This window comes from Hyperolius riggenbachi, chromosome 3 (genome assembly GCF_040937935.1).
Source record: "Hyperolius riggenbachi isolate aHypRig1 chromosome 3, aHypRig1.pri, whole genome shotgun sequence".
In the NCBI taxonomy this organism is placed as follows: Eukaryota; Metazoa; Chordata; class Amphibia; order Anura; family Hyperoliidae; genus Hyperolius; species Hyperolius riggenbachi.
Window position 1 is genome coordinate 223,206,073 of NC_090648.1, and position 19,396 is coordinate 223,225,468.

A 19,396-nucleotide genomic window follows, 5' to 3' on the forward strand; every position below is an offset into this window, starting at 1 on the left:
TCACAGGCCTGACATGCTGTGCATGTGGGCGCTATGTGGAGGCTTTGAGGACTTTGCTACGGCTGACTAGAGGTTCGTGGGAGACAGCATGGGCACAGAATGACAGCAGGGGGCTGCAAGAAGCCCCACGTAACTGTTAAGATTTACAGCTTCACGTGGGTAGCCTTAGGGAGTGCATTCACCAGCTGCAACTGCTCCTGTGCACTGGCCAGGTGCTTGCTAGCCACACTGAGTGCATCCACTCTCAGATGTGACATGATATAGTCTCCTGTCGCAATGCTCATACTCATCTGGCTCAACAGTGTCTCTCTGCACAAGGCTTGGATCTAACCTGGCGTCTCTTTAGCTTTCCCCAGCTGTCGCTAATGCTACATACACACTTGAGATAAAAGTCTTTGGAAAAGGTAAGATCACAGACCAATTTGACCCCCTTCCATGAAGTATGAGAGCCATACTCTACACAGTCTATTCTATGGAGCTGAACTCCCCATCAGATAAAATTTTTTCAAGATGCTGCACACAAAGATGCCCGTACACATTCAAAAGATCATTATCTGCAAAAGATCTGTTCCTGCAAAAGATCCATTCCTGCAGGGACGGATCAAGACCAAGTTGCGCCTGGGGCAAGGTCAGGTTTTGGCGCCTAAACTGTCATTCATTTTGCCGCCTTTTTAAGAATTCAACAAACTGCGCCTGGGGGAAGATACCCGCTTGCCCCCCCCTCCCCTAGATCCGTCCCTGCAATCCTTCAAAATGCATTCATAGTCTATGATATCTGCAGATCCTCATACACACCTTGTTTAACAGACTTCATCTGCATATCTGGCATTCATCTGCAGATCTGAAAATCCATCCTGGTGGATCTGATCTGCAGATGAAGGTGTGTATGAGGATCTGCAGATATCATAGACTATAAATGCATTTTGCAGGAATGGATCTTTTGCAGGAACAGATCTTTCGCAGATAATGATCTTTTGAATGTGTACGGGCATCTTTGTGTGCAGCATCTTGCAAAGATGGGGAGTGCAGCTCCATAGAATAGACTGTGTAGCGTATGGCTCTCATACTACATGGAATGGGGTAAATTTGGTCTGTGATCTTGCCTTTTCCAAAGACTTTTATCTCAAGTGTGTATGTAGCATTAGTCTGTCACTCCTGGCTACTCTCGCAGGTTCCTGCTGTGTGTCCGGTTAGCTGCTGCCGGGTCCCTTCTCTGCCTCATGGGGTGGCTGCTGCTTTCCGGGCCTCCGCTCCCCTCGCTTACCACTGCCTGACTGACTCGCTCTGTGAGAACTGGTTTTAACCAGTTCCCTCAGCCTTGTCTCCCGCCACTCTGCCCACTGCGCTGCCTCTCACGCTCTGCTTGTGCGGCTTCTGGAAGGTTCCCCTCTCTGTGTCTATGGTCACCTAGCAACCGCAATACATGCGACCAAATGCTCGCTTTAGGCCTTCTATGCGCCTATTTGGTTCTACATTGCCAAGTCTCTTCAGTAGCAAGGCGAAACTTCACCTGTCAAGCGAATGTAGCACTACATATGGCAATACATCATCACATCACACTTTTGTACTATTGTTCCCTGAAAGGGCTGGAAATGTTAGTACTGCTGATTGGTATCATGAGGTTAATTTATGGCATGCATGACTTTGCACATGCTGAGTAGCATTTGTATGCTATTTTGATGGGTATGTTGAAATGTTGGTAGGTACACCGGCAGTCGCCCATGTGAACCTGCCCAGAGGACACCAGATGCATAGCTCCCAACTGTCCCTCTTTTGTTGGGAGCCCTGTCCCTCTGTCCTCCTCATTTGTCCCTCTTTCGGGACTTTGCTGCACGGGTGGTTGTTCAATGGTGCCTCTGCGTTGTGTTAACAGCGACACTAGGCGGACAGATAGGAAGACTAGTTCACCAGTGTAGTGAATTATCACCTACGCCAATAGATGCCCTTTTACAATATGGCTACTTCTGCGCTTCCTGCCAGCAAAGGAAATAGCTTTTTGTGACTCCGCCCGCTCTTGTTTCCGGTGCCTAGGTGCCTCCGGTTGGCGCCGGTAAGAAGTGGAGGCGTACAGAATGATGTCAATGGACTTTCTGGACGATGTACGGCGGATGAACAAGAGGCAGGTGAGGGCGCTGATTGGTTCCTGCACGAGGCGCTGTAGTTAGTGTGTCACCAAGAGTCCCTGTCACAGCGTGCTGTTCATTGTGTTGACACTGTTCTTTCAGCTGCATTGCCACTTGCTTATACTGATCGCTCACTGCAGCGATTGTCGCTTCATCTATGGCATTGTGTCCACCCCTGTGCAGAGAAAGGGACGTGGCAGACTCGGCATTCTGTGTCTCTTTCTCTTGCAGCCCATTGCTGTTAGCTACCACTCTGAGCATAAAGAGGCAGAAAGATGAGTGGCTTTCTGTACAGGATGTCATGTGAGGTGTAATGGCCACGTTCAAGGATGAATATGTTATAAAAGTGTTTTTAGGCATGATTGTTATTAAAGGTAAATAAAATTCCAGCCGTCTACCATAATTTGAATTGTTTATTAGTTCAGAAATGCTTTTATTTTTAACATTTTCAGCCGTGTCATATGGCTGGTGCTGGTCATTGTTCCTCACAGTGAGGTTTGGTAATCAGTGATAACCAGAGATGGGTTAGTGAGATGCTAGAATTCTGGCTTGCATACAACTTGAAATGCAGATTCACTTCCTGCTGATTTGAATTGGCACAGTGTCAGTACAGTTTGCAATATATTTGCATGCACTTCAGTATTATTAGCGTCTCATTAATCATAGGTGGTGGCACTGAAGGGGAGTTTTATGATACTGCACTCAAACATCACCCCCAAAACTAACTGGTAACTTTGGAGGGGGCAGTGGCACATTGAAGGGGAAAAGGGAGAACAGTAAGGGACCTGATATACTGCAGGGGAATGGAAGAAGCCTCAAGTAAGTATATCTGAACTTCCAAACACAGACTCCTTCTGCTTATAGTAATAATGGCATCACTGCATGCAGGTACGTCTGCACATACTCTGTGTCGCTCTTCCCAGACCTCATCCCCTCCCCTGGTTCAAATGTGTGATACCATACTATCAACCTTGTATGCAAGCGGAATGCGCCCATCGCATCCCCTCCTTATCCTCTGGTTTCCAAAAAGTGCCTACGCCCTACTCTGTGTCAATACTAATCACTAAAGTGCAAAGTGCCATCTAACATGCCTACAAAGCACTATAACCCTAAATGCAAAACTAAACTATGCGCTGCCCGTATTAACCTCTATGGCAATATGATTACTTCTGGATTTTAGGGTCTAAAAGCAATGCAATCTTTTAAAACTCCAGCCCAGCACATTACTCACCTCCCCTGGATCCAGCACTGCAGTTCTTCCTCCGTCCACCGGGTGGTGCTGTACCCCTATAGTAAGTGTGCCAGCTGTCGCCATGACAGAATGCAATCTCACCAGAGGGATCCAGAGCCTCCGAGGACTGGAAGAAGAATGGCTGGATCCCGGGGAGAGGTGAGTTACAAAGCCTGCTGTGAGCAATGCTCTGCATTCTCCTCTCTGTGGCCAGGGATGAGCTTCAGATGAAATCTGAATGGGGTTCATTCAGATTTCATCCAGATAATTACTGCACCTGAGCAGGCGGGTGAGGGATGGTTAACTTACCCAGGAGCCATCTGCATTAATGCGTCCCATGGCGCAACTCACGATGCGTTCCAATTTGTGATCACATGACTACCACACTTCTACTTTAACCCTGAAGAAGGAAGCGTGGCAGTTACATGAACGCGAATTGGAACACAGCGTGAGGCGCGCTGTGGTACGCATTAAAGCAGACGGCTCCTGGGTAAGTTAACCATAACCATCCCTCGCCCGCATGCTCGGGTGCAGTCATTATCTGGATGAAATCTGAATCAAACCCATTCGGATTTCATCCGGAGCTCATGCCTGCCGGTGGCTAACACGAGTTGGGCTCGGGGTTACCGCTCTGAGCTGCGGATTTCCTGCTTGGGGTTACCGCTAAGAAGGTTAATTAGCACACCAAACATCAATCGCACCCTATTCCCCAATGATTTTGCTTTTATTTTCCCTGAACCCATGCGCCATATAAATGCCACAGCACGATGCACTACCTCCATGAATGCAAACCCTATACACAGTGATCGAATCTGCTGGGTAAAATCGATAAGTGTAAGTGTACCAGATACGTAAAATAATAAAGATTTGATACTTACCTGCGGCTTCCTCCCGCCGCAATGAGCATGTCTTCAGTTCCTCACCGTCCTCCCGCAGGTCTGGCGTTCAGTTTTGTTCTTCTGCGCATGCGCGGACCTTCAAGCCAAGCATGCAGATCATGTGCTCTGACTGAAGTTTTTTCTGTTATCTCTCTTGTTATACCATTTGCTGGCACGTGTCAAGGGCCCGTTTCCATTAGCACAGTCTGATGCAATGATTGGATAGCATCCAACCTGAAACCAATGCAGCAGTTTCCATTGTTTGCAATGCGATCGGATATGCAATGCATCCCCAGAAAAGAATCTCCTACATGCTGCAGATTCTCACATCACGCATCTGATTCCCTTAAGCTGAGTACACACGTACGATAACGATCATTTGAAAACGAACGATAACGACAATCGGACCGATAATCGTGCGTTCCAAATTTTCCAACTGTCGTTTTTTTGGACGATAACGACCGTTATCGTTCAATCCGACCGATCCAACCCGGCGGATTTTTTCGAAAGATAATCGTTCAATCCTTGCAGTGTGTACAAAGATCGTCCGATAATGATTATCTGTGGAGTAGTACGCATGTTCTTATTGCCTGTCATAACGTCACTTCCGTTTGCGCACGCATTTTTTTATCGTTCGTCGTTCAGTACTTTATACTTATATCGTTCACGTGTGTACACAATCGTTCATTACGAACGATCTTTTCGGTCTAATTTGAATATCGTGCAAACGTCACGAATCGTTCGTAACGAACGATCTTTATCGGACGTGTATACGAACCTTTAGGCCATTACAGACGGCCACATCCAGACTTTCAGAAGTGCCTGCGGCACGATGCGATCAACGCATCATTTTGATAGTGGAAATAGGCCCTAAAGCTATATACACTACAACCAAATCATTAAGTTTTTCTAATACTTCAATAAAATGATCGATTGCAAAGCAATGGTAGGAAGATCTATATGAACTCAAATACCGTATATTCCAGCGTATAAGACGACTGGGCCTATAAAACGACCTTCAACTTTTCCACTTAAAAATATAGAGTTTGGTATATACTCGCCGTATAAGACTACCTTTCAAAACTGGCAAAGCTGTCACACAGTACTTCCAATCACATACTAGGTGCTGCAGCCATTGGGGAAAGAAAGTGACATACCGAATGCTGCATGCAGGTTTAAACTGAAAGATCCGGTAGTCAAATGTTCCTGCACAACCATTATGCGAGCAGCCGCTTGCGTGAGTAGCAGCTCAGCTTCCTGGTTCTGGGTCACATGTCTGGTGCGCTCCACAATTCAGTGAGTTCCTCTGGCCATCTCCAGCGTGATACGCATAAGTATATATCACCAGTGGAGGGAGCTTGCGCGACTCCTCTAATTTGCATATTACAATCTTGTTGATTGAAAGTATGTAACATGAAATGCATCTCTTAACTACCAACGCAATTTTAAAAGACAACTGAAGTGAGAAGGATATGGAGGCTGCCATATTTATTCCTTTTTAAACAATACCAGTTACCTGGATATCCGGCGGATGTTCTGCCTCTAATACTTTTAGTCATACACTAAAACTAGTCCTTGATAAGCGTACTTGTAGATGGTACAGACAGGAACAAAGAACATCTATCAGGCCCTAGGCAATGTAACTGTGGGTACATGTAAGAGTGATGTGCAGGTACTCTGCAGGGGAATAAGGAGATTCTTCCTCTATTACACATTCTTCATGCACAATCTGAACCAGGTTTATGGGTGATAGACAGCACCTCTGTGTTTAATGTGCACAACATTCTCAGTGCATTCCCTGCAGCTCTGTGGGGAGTGCATATGTAGAGTATAGTACTACTGTGTAACAAAGTAAACCGGAGACGGATGAAATTAAAGCTTTATACATACCTGGGGCTTCCTCCAGCCTCCTTCAGGCTAATCAGTCCCTCTCTGTCCTCCTGGTGTCACCTGGATCTTCTGCTATGGGTCTAGGTACTGGAGCCGGCTGGGCGTAGTGCGCATGCACACACTCTGCCGCCGGGAACGTACTACACCGCATCACTATTGCGCAGGTGCAGAGTATTCCTGGCTGTAGGAGCGGCACGTGGCCGGACAGCGCTGACTGGCCGAATTACTGGAACTCATAGCAGAAGATCCAGGCGGTGGAGGAGAAATAATTAGCCTGAAGCGGGCTGGAGGAAGCCCCAGGTATATATAAAACGTTTCTTTTCATCCATCTCTGGTACCTTTTTAATTCGTAGTCACCAAACCAAATTTTAACATATCAAATTATTATCCATATATACTGTACAGTCACAATAAGATATGTATATCTGACTTTAAAAATACGGGGACTGCTTTATTGAAACAACACAAGTAACTATTTTTTGATTGGTTTATTTCATTTTTGTGGATTTGGCACAGCTATTACTGTATATATAAATTATGACTATTTTCTGAGCAATAGAACATTTTATCATAATATCTATTTTAATTACAGTTCAATTCATTAGGAGTCGGATTTGGTGCATTTTTTTTCCAGACTCCGACTCCACAGCCCTGCTGCTTATAGAAGGCAATGGGCTCTATTCCCAAAATTTCTCATTCATGACTTATTTATTACCTAATTAATAAAAATAACCTTTCAACACATTTACAAGCAAAATAATCACTCAAAGTACAATACACTTCATTTCAATATTACTTTTCTTACCTTAAATAACATAGATCAGGTGAAAACAGAGGAAAAGCGGGGAAAAAGCTTTGTGAATCATGCCCAGTGTGAAGAACCATGACTGTCACTAGAGTGTGGCAAGCTTATGTAGCTGAGCATGAGGTTTCCGGGACAGTTTTTTTTTGTAATGGCTGGAAACATTGGCCCAATAGTACTTGCAACAGCTGGATATAATGCAGCGGAGACTAGATACATCAGACCCACAGTCAAGTCAGGGACAGAAAGGCTTTTTCTTGTGATCTTTTGTAGTGGATTGCAAGTAAGGAAAAAGGGATTTAAAAGTATGTATCCTGCCAAATGCTGTTAGTAAATGTTTTTCATATACAGTAATAAGCATTGCATCTTTTTGTTTCAGTTATACTATCAAGTCTTGAACTTTGGTATGATCGTGTCCTCTGCGCTTATGATATGGAAAGGTCTAATGGTGGTCACTGGCAGTGAAAGTCCCATTGTTGTTGTTCTGAGGTAGGTTAATGTTTATAGTTCGTGACTATGTCTTCCATTATTTTCAAAATTTGATGATTATGTCCTTTTCTACGACATAAAGTTAACCTTTGCATTTTCAAATTGCATTAAAAATGCACACTACCTATATGCGCTGTATGTTTTAATTGGGTGGCAGCTGCTGATCACCCTGATTGCCGCCATACTTTGTCACTTTAGTCTACCTCAGCTGGCAGTTTCTTCAAAACGATCCAGCACAGCTCTTTTATCAGAAATTACTTTGTTTGGATCATAAAAAACAAACTGTTACAGCTGCATAGTGGCTATGGTCCACCGTTGACTGTTTATCCACACAGGTAACCACCCACCCATTCTATTGGTCAATGGTTCATGATGTCACTGCATTAGCAAAACACATATGATAAACAAATGTGAAAAGCATCTGTTACACAGATCCAATGTAGCTATAAATTACCTAAAAGATCCAGGATGAGGTAAAGTGCATCCTGAAGCATAGGGCATGAACAGATTTGTGGATCATCAGCACACAACCGCACTGTAACACGAACAGAGTGCTGCCCACGGCACCTTACCATAACTACGGAATGACGTACGTCATGACGCCTCTCAGGCGTTCAATCACCGTCGCGATGCGGGAAAAACAGTACCATAGTACGGAATCAACAAAAACAAAATACGCATGCCCAATGCCTACAATGGATGCTCAACACCTCAACCCATAAAGTAATTGCCATCAAGGCAAAGGAACATGATACAAATGTTAAACTGGTCGAAAAGACCCCCCCCCCCAGACAGCCCCCCACCCCTTAAAAAACAGGCACAGAGCACAGCTATTACCACACAAAATTAAGGTCATATTCCCTATTCAACCTCCCACGACTAATAGTCACCAGCTGCCTTATCCACCGTGCCTTCCTCTTTAACAGTTCTCTACCCCTATAATCCCTAAACTCCCGGGGTACCCCATCTAGTACTTGGACTCTAAGTTGACTACCATCATGTCTAAACTGAACAAAATGTTCTGAGACCGCATGGTCCAAGCTTTTGCCTCTGATGTTGGATTTGTGTTTGGAAACACGATCCCTTAGTTCTTGTGTGGTTTTCCCCTTGTAACAGTTCCCCATCAGGTCCGATCATATCATACTGTTCTTTGGCTGTTATACTGTGATAATGACTGTATAAAGAAGTGTGTTTGCATTTGCTCATTTGGCTGTGTGGCGTGAACAAGGACTGTGGTGGTCCGAAACGGTGGACCGTTGTCACTATGCAGCTGTAACAGTTTGTTTTTTATGATCCAAATATAGTAATTTCTGATAAAAGAGCTGTGCTGGATCGTTTTGGAGAAACTGCTTGATATACCCAGAAGGTACACGGGTTGATCCGCTGCACACTCATCACCTGCATCGCTGGAGTGCGGTCTCATATATCTTTTTACCATATACCTTTTTGGTTGCTACCTCAGCTGGTGGTACACGAAAGTGCGTAATTCTGTGAAAGCAGTGTGCAGAAAGCTGGGGGAGCTCGTATGATCTATCCTCTCTGTGTAATTTACAAGTTTTGTGATCAGAAACGGACAAGTAGCATGAAGGTCCCAGCTGCCATGGATGACAAATTACCCAGTGGTAAAGTAGTATATAGCAGCTGTTACAGCCTCGGGCAGCCTGATGGGGATGACTGCAGCATAGGAGAGTTGATTTATCTTAGTGTTGCCTACGTTTAGCACCCATCTTCTAAAGTGTGATGTCCTTAGATGTGCGCTGCTGAAATGGCTGCATGCTGCTTTTGTGCATCTCTGCACAGTATTGCTGCTGGCTGTGATCTGTAAGGCTCCAGTGATGATGTACCGTCTATTGAGGTAGTATGTTCTTTATTTTATGGATTCACAGGAAAAGAGGAACACTCACGTGCCCCAATAACATGACATGACCCATGTATGCATTGCCAATGTGTTTTACATGTTTGTCCTGCCCTTGTTTTAGACAGGTTTGCTGCAAAATTCACGTTAAGTGTAGTTACTTGCAATTACTAATACTGTAATTCGCTTTTATTAATCAAGTGGCAATATATTATACAGCACTGTACCTGTACAATAAATAGGGAGTACAGGTATTCTCCAGGTAATGAACGAGAATGGAACTATAGGTTCATTCTTAACCTGAATTTGTTTGTAAAGTCAAAAACACTGTGTACCCCTGTGCCTCCAGTGCCCTTTTCTGTGCCACCAATGTCTCTACTGCCCTCCTCGGTGTCCCTTCTGTGCCACCTTTTCTCCCTCTGTGCCCCCTCTGTCCCTTCATCTCTTCCCCCCCCCCCCCCCCCCTGTGTCTCACGCACTCCCCTCCTCTCTGCCTTGTGCCTCCTGTGCCCCTTTATGTTCCATCACTGCCTCCCTTTGTGCCACCTCTTCTCCACTCCCTTTGGTGTCTCCTCTGCCCCTTTTTATAAATAAAACTTGTGTACATTTAAAGTGGACCTGAACTCATGCACAGGACAGAAGGAAAACACACAGAAATGTACCCTGTATATATTTAGAGCGTTTAGCCAGTTTAATTCCCTGTCATTTGTGTCTAATCACAAGTTGTAATTTGATCTCTCCCCTGTGCTACATGACTGCCACGGCAGAGATGGCAGATAAGCTCATTTGAAAGCACAGGCTGTTAACAATATGTCTGCTTCCATGAATCAGGAAGTAGAAACAGTGCAGATTTATTTTAGTCTTTGTATCAGCTGTAACAAAGAAATGTTTTTCCTTTTTAAAGGTTCTTGTGCTGTTGTGTATCTTTTAGAGCAGAGAGGATGTTCTGAGTTAATGCATCTAAACAGTGTGCCTGGTGCTGGGGCATTAAAACCAGTACATACATTATATTTTTGTATTTATCAAAGAGGGACAAGGAAAGTATTGGAGTACTGAACTTTGTGTTGGGCCAAAATGCATTTGGAGGGGAATGCCAACTTACAACTAGAGGTTTATACACACATCAGACTATAGTCTTTTGAAAATGAAAGATCACAGACCAATTTTACCCGCTTCCATGTAGTATGAGAGCCATAGTCTACACAGTCTTTTCTATGGAGCTGAACTCCCCATCAGAAAAAATCTTTGCAAGATGCTGCGCACAAAGATGCTGTACAGACACAAAAGATCAGTATCTGCAAAAGATCTGTTCCTGCCAAAAATCCATTCCTGCAAATTGCATTCATAGTCTATGAGATCTGCAGATCATCATACACACCTTGTTTAACTGACATTCATCTGCAGATCAGACAATCATCCGCAGATCTGAAAATCCATCCTGGTGGATCTGATCTGCAGATGAATGTCAGTTAAATCATGTGTGTATGATGATCTGCAGATCTCATAGACTATCATTGCAATTTGCAGGAATGGATTTTTGGCAGGAACAGATCTTTTGCAGCTACAGATCTTTTGTGTGTGTGCAGCATCTTGCAAAGATTTTTTTTTTCTGATGGGGAGTTCAGCTCCATAGAAACTACTGTGAAGGTATGGCTCTCATACTACACGTAGGGGGGTAAAATTGGTCTGTTTTTTCCAGACTATAGTCTGATGTGTGTATGCACCTTAGGAATGGTTAATGAGATGCAAATAATTCTGAGCTGATACAGGAATATGAAAGTGTATGCATCTTTCAAAAATGGATCAATCCAATTCCTCCTTGGCGATGTTCGGTTGGACCATTATCTATTCTAGCATATAACATTTATAGCAATGAAGGAGCACCCAATGGATAATGTGGCGTGCTCAACCCCTATCCCAGCACCTCCAGGGGTACACTCACAGATTCTTCAAACAGAAGGGTCAGCACCACCATAAGTAATTAATGCTCTTTTAATGCAGGCATTGCTGCCACTGCATTAAAAGAGCATTAATTACTTATGGTGGTGCTGACCCTTCTGTTTGACTAATCTAGCATATAACATTTGCATAATCTTGTATTGACTGAATTTTTTTTTTTCATCTCATCGATCAACCCTACCTACTTACCTTTTCTAACTGGGTTTCTTTTGACCTTTTTTTTTTTTTGTACAGAGACCTATTTGTTTTTCTGTACTGTGGACTGTGAAGGAGAGAGTGTGGAGTTGAAGGTTAATCTAATGCACAGGAGTTGATTTGCATGCAGTCATATCATGCAGTCCGTCATTCTGCTTGCTTGTGCAGTATGCAGTTGGTCGTACAGTTGATTGGTGCGCAGAAAATACTAGTCACGCAATTGCTTGGTTGGTCATGCCGTCTGGTTGGTTGTGGGCTTTTGTTGGACATGTGTATGAGCCTTAAGGCAGTGTGCCTGAATGATGATGAAAAGGACTACAATGTGGCCAGCTTGAGGCCTGGAACCCACTACAAAACGCTATCGCTAATCGCAATCGCTAGCATTTTGTGTGAGCGTTTTGCAAAAAGTGCATAGCGTTTTGTGAGCATCACCGATTTAGCGTTTTGCAATTTGATTGGTTCATTCAAAAAAATTTTTTTTTTTTTTTAACCAAATTTAGGCAATGTGTAGGATTTGTTTTCAGCTTTTAAAGGGGACTACACACCTGTATGAGTGGCAGCATCACATACTTCACACAATGAATTAATAATGATAATAATAATAAAGGAGTCACGCAGAAACAATCGTGGTAGTTTACTTAACCTTCATTTTCTTTGCTTTTTTATTGTTTGGCACTTTTTTTAATTTATTGGAGGAAAAAAAACCTCAAATACAACTTTGTATCTGTATGGAGCACACATAACCCACAGTATTTTTGGAGAGATGTATTGTGTGTACATATGTACTCACATAATAGTTTGATAAAGGTAAAATTGTTCAATGTTCAACAACACGAATTTAACATAACGTAAACACATACAAATAATAAGTACGTTTCTTCCAGAGTAGAATGAGCCATACATTTTTTTTTTTCTCCTATGTTGCTATCACTTACAGTAAGCAGTAGAAATCTGACACAACTGACAGATTTTGCACTAGTCCATCTCCTTAGTGAATGGCAGTAGCCAGTGGCGGCGCCAGGGGGGTGCTTGGGGGTGCTCAAGCACCCCCTAAATTTGTCCAAGCACCCCCTGGTGTGAACTGACTTCAGGCGTCTAAGAGACGCCGAGTCAGTTCACAGCGGCAGCCCGGAGCAGCAGACAGGGCTACGGTAAGATGGCCGCCCGAAGCCCTGCTCTGCAGACTTGGAGTCTGCAGTGCAGGGCTTCGGGCGGCCATTGTCCCGTAGCCCTGCTCGCCAGATGCAGGCTGCTGCAGGAAGGAAGAGGATCGTGGGAGCTGAGCTGCGCGCCACAAGGAGGTCGGAAGAGGAGGAGGTCGGAACAGGAGGTCTTCTGACTAGGTGAGTAAATGGGTTTTTCTTTTCTTTTTCAGGTGGTGCTGCTGATTGGGGTCATATCTGATAAGGATTGTGCATATTGGGGTCATATCTGATAAGGATTGTGCATATTGGGGTCATATCTGATAAGGATTGTGCATATTGGGGGCAGCACGGTGGCGTAGTGGTTAGCTCTCTCGCCTTGCAGCGCTGGGTCCCTGGTTCGAATCCCAGCCAGGGCACTATCTGCAAAGAGTTTGTATGTTCTCTCCGTGTCTGCGTGGGTTTCCTCCGGGCACTCCGGTTTCCTCCCACATTCCAAAAAAGTTAATTGGCTCCCCCTAAAAATTGGCCCTAGACTACAGTACTTACACTACATAATATAGACATATGGCAATGGTAGGGATTAGACTGTGAGCTCCTTTGAGGGACAGTTAGTGACAAGATAGATATTATATATACACACTGAACAGCGCTGCGTAATATGTTGGCGCTATATAAATACTAAATAATAATAATAATAAATAATATCTGATAAGGATTGTGCATATTGGGGTCATATCTGATAAGGATTGTGCATATTGGGGTCATATCTGATAAGGATTGTGCATATTGGGGTCATATCTGATAAGGATTGTGCATATTGGGGTCATATCTGATAACGGTTGTGCATATTGGGGTCATATCTGATAACGGTTGTGCATATTGGGGTCATATCTGAATATGATTGTGCATATTGGGGTCATATCTGATAACGGTTGTGCATATTGGGGTCATTTCTGATAACGATTGTGCATATTGGGGTTATTGAATGTGTTTTTTGTTCAAATCTGCTCACATTACGTGTATTTTCTTGAGAAAACCTGCACAATTATGTGAATTTTCTGGGAAAAGGGTCACCAAAACTTGGGCCCTCTGTCTTTGCGTTGCACTTTTAAAGGGAACCCGAGGTGAGAATAATATTGAGGCTGCCATATTTATCTCCTTTTAATTAATACCAGCTGCCTGGCTGCCGTGTTGGTCCTCTGCCTCTAATTCTTTCAACCATAGACCCTGAACAAGCATGCAGCAGGTCAGGGGTTTCTGACAATATTGTCAGAACTGACAAGATTAGCTGCATGGCTTGTTTCTGGTGTAATTCAGTTCACTACTGCAGCCAATAGATCAGCAGGGCTGCCAGGCAACTAGAATTGTTTAAAAGGAAATAAATATGGCAGCCACCATATCACTCTCACCCTCAGTTCACTTTAAATTACAGTTAGCCCCGCCCTCACCCGGTCATGACCACGCCCATTTTTCCGCCTTGTAGCCACACCCATTTTTTGCCGGTAGTCAGCTCCCCCGGAAATTAGTCCAGCACCTGCATAGCACCCCCTAAAAAAAATTCCTGGAGCCGCCACTGGCAGTAGCTCTGCCCAACTGCCACAAAAGTGTGCAAACAGGTAGGGGAGCAGTCTGCATCTTTATATAAATCTTTTTTCAGGGATTGGCTATTTAGAAATCATAAAAGCCTTGTGGAGAATCTCCCATGAAGAGATGGACTACTCCAAAACCTGTTGGGTCTGTCAGATTTCTACTGCTTACTGTAAGTGACAGCAACATAGGAGCAAAGTCATTTATGGCTCATCTTACTCTGCAAGAAACATATTTTTTACATTTTTTTCCCATAGAAGTCCTTTAATATTACAGGTTATAATTTTTGGGGTCATAAGAACTGTAATGGGATCTTAGGTTGCGCCTAACAAACCTTAGTTTAACTTGCATATTGGTGCCAAAATCTAACTAATAATTAGGCATCATCTCATCTGAGCAGGTCCACAAATGAACTTTTGCTGGAGGCAGTATTCTCAGTTGCTTGTTGTGGCTTTATTTGTGTAAGATAAGTGTACATAACAGGCTCTTGAGTTTGCTGATGAACATTATAAGGAGGTTGGTAAGGGAGGTAATAGCCCATGTGGCTTGGAGGCCTATATGGGTAATTGTGGTATGCTGCATCCTGTTCACTTGGGTAGTAACCCTGTCCCTGATTGTTTTGCAAGTGCCCATAGGGTGGTTGTTTGGGATATGGTGAAATAGGCACTGGAGGTGATTGTGAAGGTGTGCTGGAAGAAGAGCTGTGTGATTGGCCCACTGTATTAGCTGGGTGGGAGGTGATATATATATATTTTTTTTTGATGAGATCAATAATACCCTGTCGAAGGTCTAAGATTTTTCTTCAGGGACTTTTTTGCGAGTTAACTTTGTAGTGATCAAACCTTTTATTATAAAGCACTTCATGAGGCTGCACTTTTACAATGACATCCTCCAGAGGTAAACCACGTTTTGCGACGCATTTCTCAGAAATTCTTCCTCTGCACGCAGCCTGCAGCTCTGTAGCACTTTCGACCATCCAGCAGACGTCACCAGGAAGTAGGAGACTGTTTTTTGTAAAGCCTTCTGGGAAGCACAAGGCCTTCTGGGTAGCGTTTCAGACAAGCAAAACTCTAACTAAATCGCTCTCTGTAGGTTTTGACCAGCGAATAGGCCAGCGTTTATATACTTAGCAGAAACGCTAACGCTAAACGCCAAAAATGCAGCATGTTTTAGGAATCGCAATTGCTCCAGTGGAATTTGGCCCATCCATTAACATTAGCTGAGCGTTTAGGGAAATCGCTAGCGGTTTGAATTGCTCCCTAAACGCTCACAAAATCACTCTAGTGGGTTCCAGGCCTTAGACTGATTTAATGACTGAGGTGAATCAAGTTCTATCAGGGAGCAATTGGTCATGTGTACAATCAGTTAATTATTGACCTGTGTATTAGATGCAGCTTTTTGTGTATGCACATCATCTTTCAGTCTTTTGACATTAAGTCAGAACCTAAATTTCTATGTCAGTTCTTGCAATGAACAGCAAATAGTTTAATCAATGACATTTCTATAGGCTCTATAAACACTAAATATAGGAAAGATTTTGAGGTGCATACATAGTATTTATGTACTTCTTGAATTAATAGCCTTGCTTTTTATTAGATTTTTGCTCCATCAACTGGTAGCTAATCAAAATTATGCAAATGATGCAGTTAACGTTATCTTTCTATGTGTGAGATCACCGAGTCCTGTCCTCAAATCTTCACTGCTAATCACTTTACCCTTTCTCTTATCACAATTGCCCATTTATTTATTTCTATTTCCGCTTGTCTGCTGCATAGATGTATTTATGAGATTGATGGCTTAATAAAGCAAATAGTTGCAGAACCTGACATCTCTTCTCAAATGAGTGGAGATTACCTTTTAAAGGTCAGTTAGATGTGTTGTCCTGGTCTTCATTCGCTGCACCCTTCTATTTGTGTAAATATCAGGAAGCATGTTTGTGAAGTGGCAGCATGCTCAGTCTTTAAGAGCAATCGGGGAGGTGATTGTAAAAGGCTATCCAAAGGTTTTATGTATTTTTCCTTAAGTACGGATTGGAAAAGCAAATAGTCTGTTCTTTAAGATAGGAATCTACTTGTCATTAATCATCAGAGCAAGATTTCTCATGTAATGTGAAGTAATGTAAAAAAATACACCTCATTTAATATACTAATTACCGTACTAGATGCCCACTGCTTTAGAACTGTGAAAAATGCATAGCTGTTTTTTGTTAAAATCTAAACAGATGGTCAAGCAAATTTCTTTAAAAAGGGAACCTAAAGTGAGACTGCCATCTTCATTCCCTTGTAAACAATGCTAGTTGCTTGGCTGTCATGCTGGGCTTTTGGCTTTAGTTGTTTTGAGTCACGTACCTGCAACAAGCATTTAGTCAGGGCAGTCAGACTAGAGCCAAAACATCTGATTTGCAGCCCATTCATGGACAGTGACTTCAAGTATTAGAGGCAGAGCATCAGAAATTCCACTTTTTGCTGCGAAAAAAATAAATCTTATAGTTTCAAGTCAGATCCATTCTTTGCAATAGATTACTAGCAACATTATTTCATCTTGGTTATATTTTACATTCTGGAAATGTAAAACAAGTCCGTGATGTTCTGAATGGGTATGTTCACTAAACTGCAGTAAGCAGTATAATGTGCATATGCACGATGCGTGGAGCGTAATTTATTGCATCCTGCTCTACTCATTGTGCGGTATGAGTTTATGCCTGCTATTCTGCTTACTACAGTTTAGTGAATTTACCCCGAAGTGAGATGGAAGTATCAAAACCTGCTGCCAAACACTGTATTAGTCCATGTACTCAAAGCTGGGTAGAAGGCTTCATACTCTGTTCAGGCATTTCATCAAGCCAAAAGAGCAGAAGTTCTTCACTATTACTGTGTCACATCATGCAACAATAACACCCATTGTGGGTTGCAAGTGAAAATCCTATTATCACAACATTAAACATCTTGACCTTGTTAGAATTCCGTGGTGGGCTACCTTGCAGGATTTATATTCTGCCCCCGCAAGCAGTCTTCACCTCTCTGAATCTAGCTTAGTATTACCAGTTTAGCTGTGTGGCCTGGTCCTGCTGGATTGGTGCTGATGTTGTGAGCTGGTTCTGGCCTGTCCTGGCATAAATTATTTGGCTAAGAATTGTATTTCTAACTCTTCCTGGTTGCTGACCTGACAATTCCCAGCTGGTACTTACTGTCCTGGTGTTACTGGCCCCATATGCACGGATCGCTCCCACGCCGCCGTCCTCCGCTTCCTGTATCCGGCGGTCCTGGGTCCCGTAGTTTCGGCCAGTCGGCGGCAACACACGGCCAATCGTCCGCATCACAGGGGCTCCCGGCATACCCTTAGGCGTGCGGCTGGCGCAGCCGCAAGCGTACGGGTATGGAGGGAGCCCCTGCTCATGCGGACATTTGGCCGCGTCCGCCGGAAGTGACGGGACCCGGTACCGGCGATCCAGGAAGCGGAGGATGGCGGCGTGGGAGCGATGCAGGCTTATGGGGCTGGAAGAAGCCCCAGGTATGTATGAAATCTTATTTCTTTTTTTAAAGCTGGCGTCTCTGGTTCCCTTTAAAGCTGTGACAGTCTGTGATGCAGTATGTGCCCAGTGTCTGAGTTCTGTACCATGTACTTAAACCACAAATGTATTTGACATTAGCTAATCAAGAAGCTTATCCACCGAAAAAGCAAGTTCACAGCCCAATCCCTGAGTGAACATAGTGGTCGGAACAGTGGCAGGTATGACTATGGTAGGGATTAGATTGTGAGCTCCTCTGAGGGACAATTAGTGACAAGCCTATATATTCTGTAGAAGATATCATTTTATAAATATTAACTATAGAATCTCAAGGGATAATAGTGAATCATATTAAACATTTAGTCGTGCATGTATATACATTTTAATATCTGTAAAACTGATTATTTTTAACCACTTAAGTACCACAGGCTTAACCCCCCCCCTCCCCCCTAAAGACCAGGCCATTTTTCACAAAATGGGCCACTGCAGCTTTAAGGCCTCGCTGCAGGGCCGTACAACTCAGCACACAAGTGATTTCCCCCCCTTCTGCCCACCAACAGAGATTTCAGGGCTTTGATGCTCCCAGGATATTTGTTTGGGTTTATTTACAAATATTTATTTCTGGGTTTTTTTGGGTATTAAATTTTGCTTTTAATTTTATTTATTTTTTTAAACCCTGCCCTCCCTCTCCCCGCCAGCCATGATTGACTGTCATAGGCTGTGACACGGTTGCCAAGAAGTTAAAGTTTTATAATATTTTGTTAGTGTGTCTGTCTACCTCTACCAGATGTCTGGTGGTGGTTACTAAACTGATTTGGATTACAGGATTTCACAAAGCACATTTCGAACACAGTGAATCCAGCGCAGGAGAACTTGTGCAGCAGCAGGATCAGCCATACACTGGCTGTATTACGATAAAGGAGAGGAGAGGGAGACAATCGGCACTGCTTCTATTGCTATGTAATTCAGAGTGTGGTGGAACACATGTAAACAATCCAATACAGTGTATCTTCAAATTGTGGCATCAAAATTATTCATTCAACGTAAACATGCATGAACATACCATTGTCTGAGGTGGTGTGGTAGCGGTGGGTGCTGGGCACAGATAGCCTGTTATATGCTATATCCTTTCAAATTCAGCGCAAACACTGTAGTGCCGACGCTTTTCTTCTTCTATCATAGAATATACACTGGCTGTATCCTGCGCCCAAGTCTCCCGCGCCGATTACTCTTGTACGCAGCACATTATATACCGTCTGTGCTTACATTCTAAAAGAAGGTACGGTATATTCGCGCTAAAGTACTTTTGTGTTTGTGGAAACAAATGCAAAGCTCAGAAATTCTCGTATTTAGCAATTCAGCTGGGAAAGCGTATAACACTGTGCCTCAAGAATAAACAGTATCTTTGTGACATGGGCTCCCAAAAAGGTGAGGCTAATAGAGGTACATTACCGCAAGGCAGCCAAAGCCGTGCAGCAGGAGGATGTGCTGTGATAGCTCTTTCCACTGACATTCAATTTATGTAACTTTGCAGAGATGTGGAAAAACAAAAACCACGCAGAAGTGTTCGTGTGCTAGGCTTTGTTACCTGGAGGGGAAAAAGCTCTTGTAATTATTACCGCAGCTGTTTGTTTATTTCGAATATTTGTTTACTATGAAATGAAAACAATTCCAAGTTGATGCTGCATTATGCAAATTTTCCATGCTGCTTGAGAATGGATCAGTCAACTTCTA

At 43.4% G+C, this 19,396-nt stretch overlaps 1 protein-coding gene across 1 annotated transcript in view; it reads left to right on the top strand.

Annotated features, from left to right (window-relative positions):
* Positions 1-1,992: 1,992 nt before the first annotated feature.
* SEC11A (SEC11 homolog A, signal peptidase complex subunit) overlaps positions 1,993-19,396 on the top strand; it is a 30,564-nt gene continuing 13,160 nt past the window's right edge. Inside the window, exons 1-2 of the mRNA XM_068275823.1 lie at positions 1,993-2,123; positions 7,304-7,413. Of these exons, the coding sequence (XP_068131924.1) occupies positions 2,073-2,123; positions 7,304-7,413 (161 nt within the window). The 5' untranslated portion in view covers positions 1,993-2,072. The remainder of the gene's footprint in view (positions 2,124-7,303; positions 7,414-19,396) is intronic.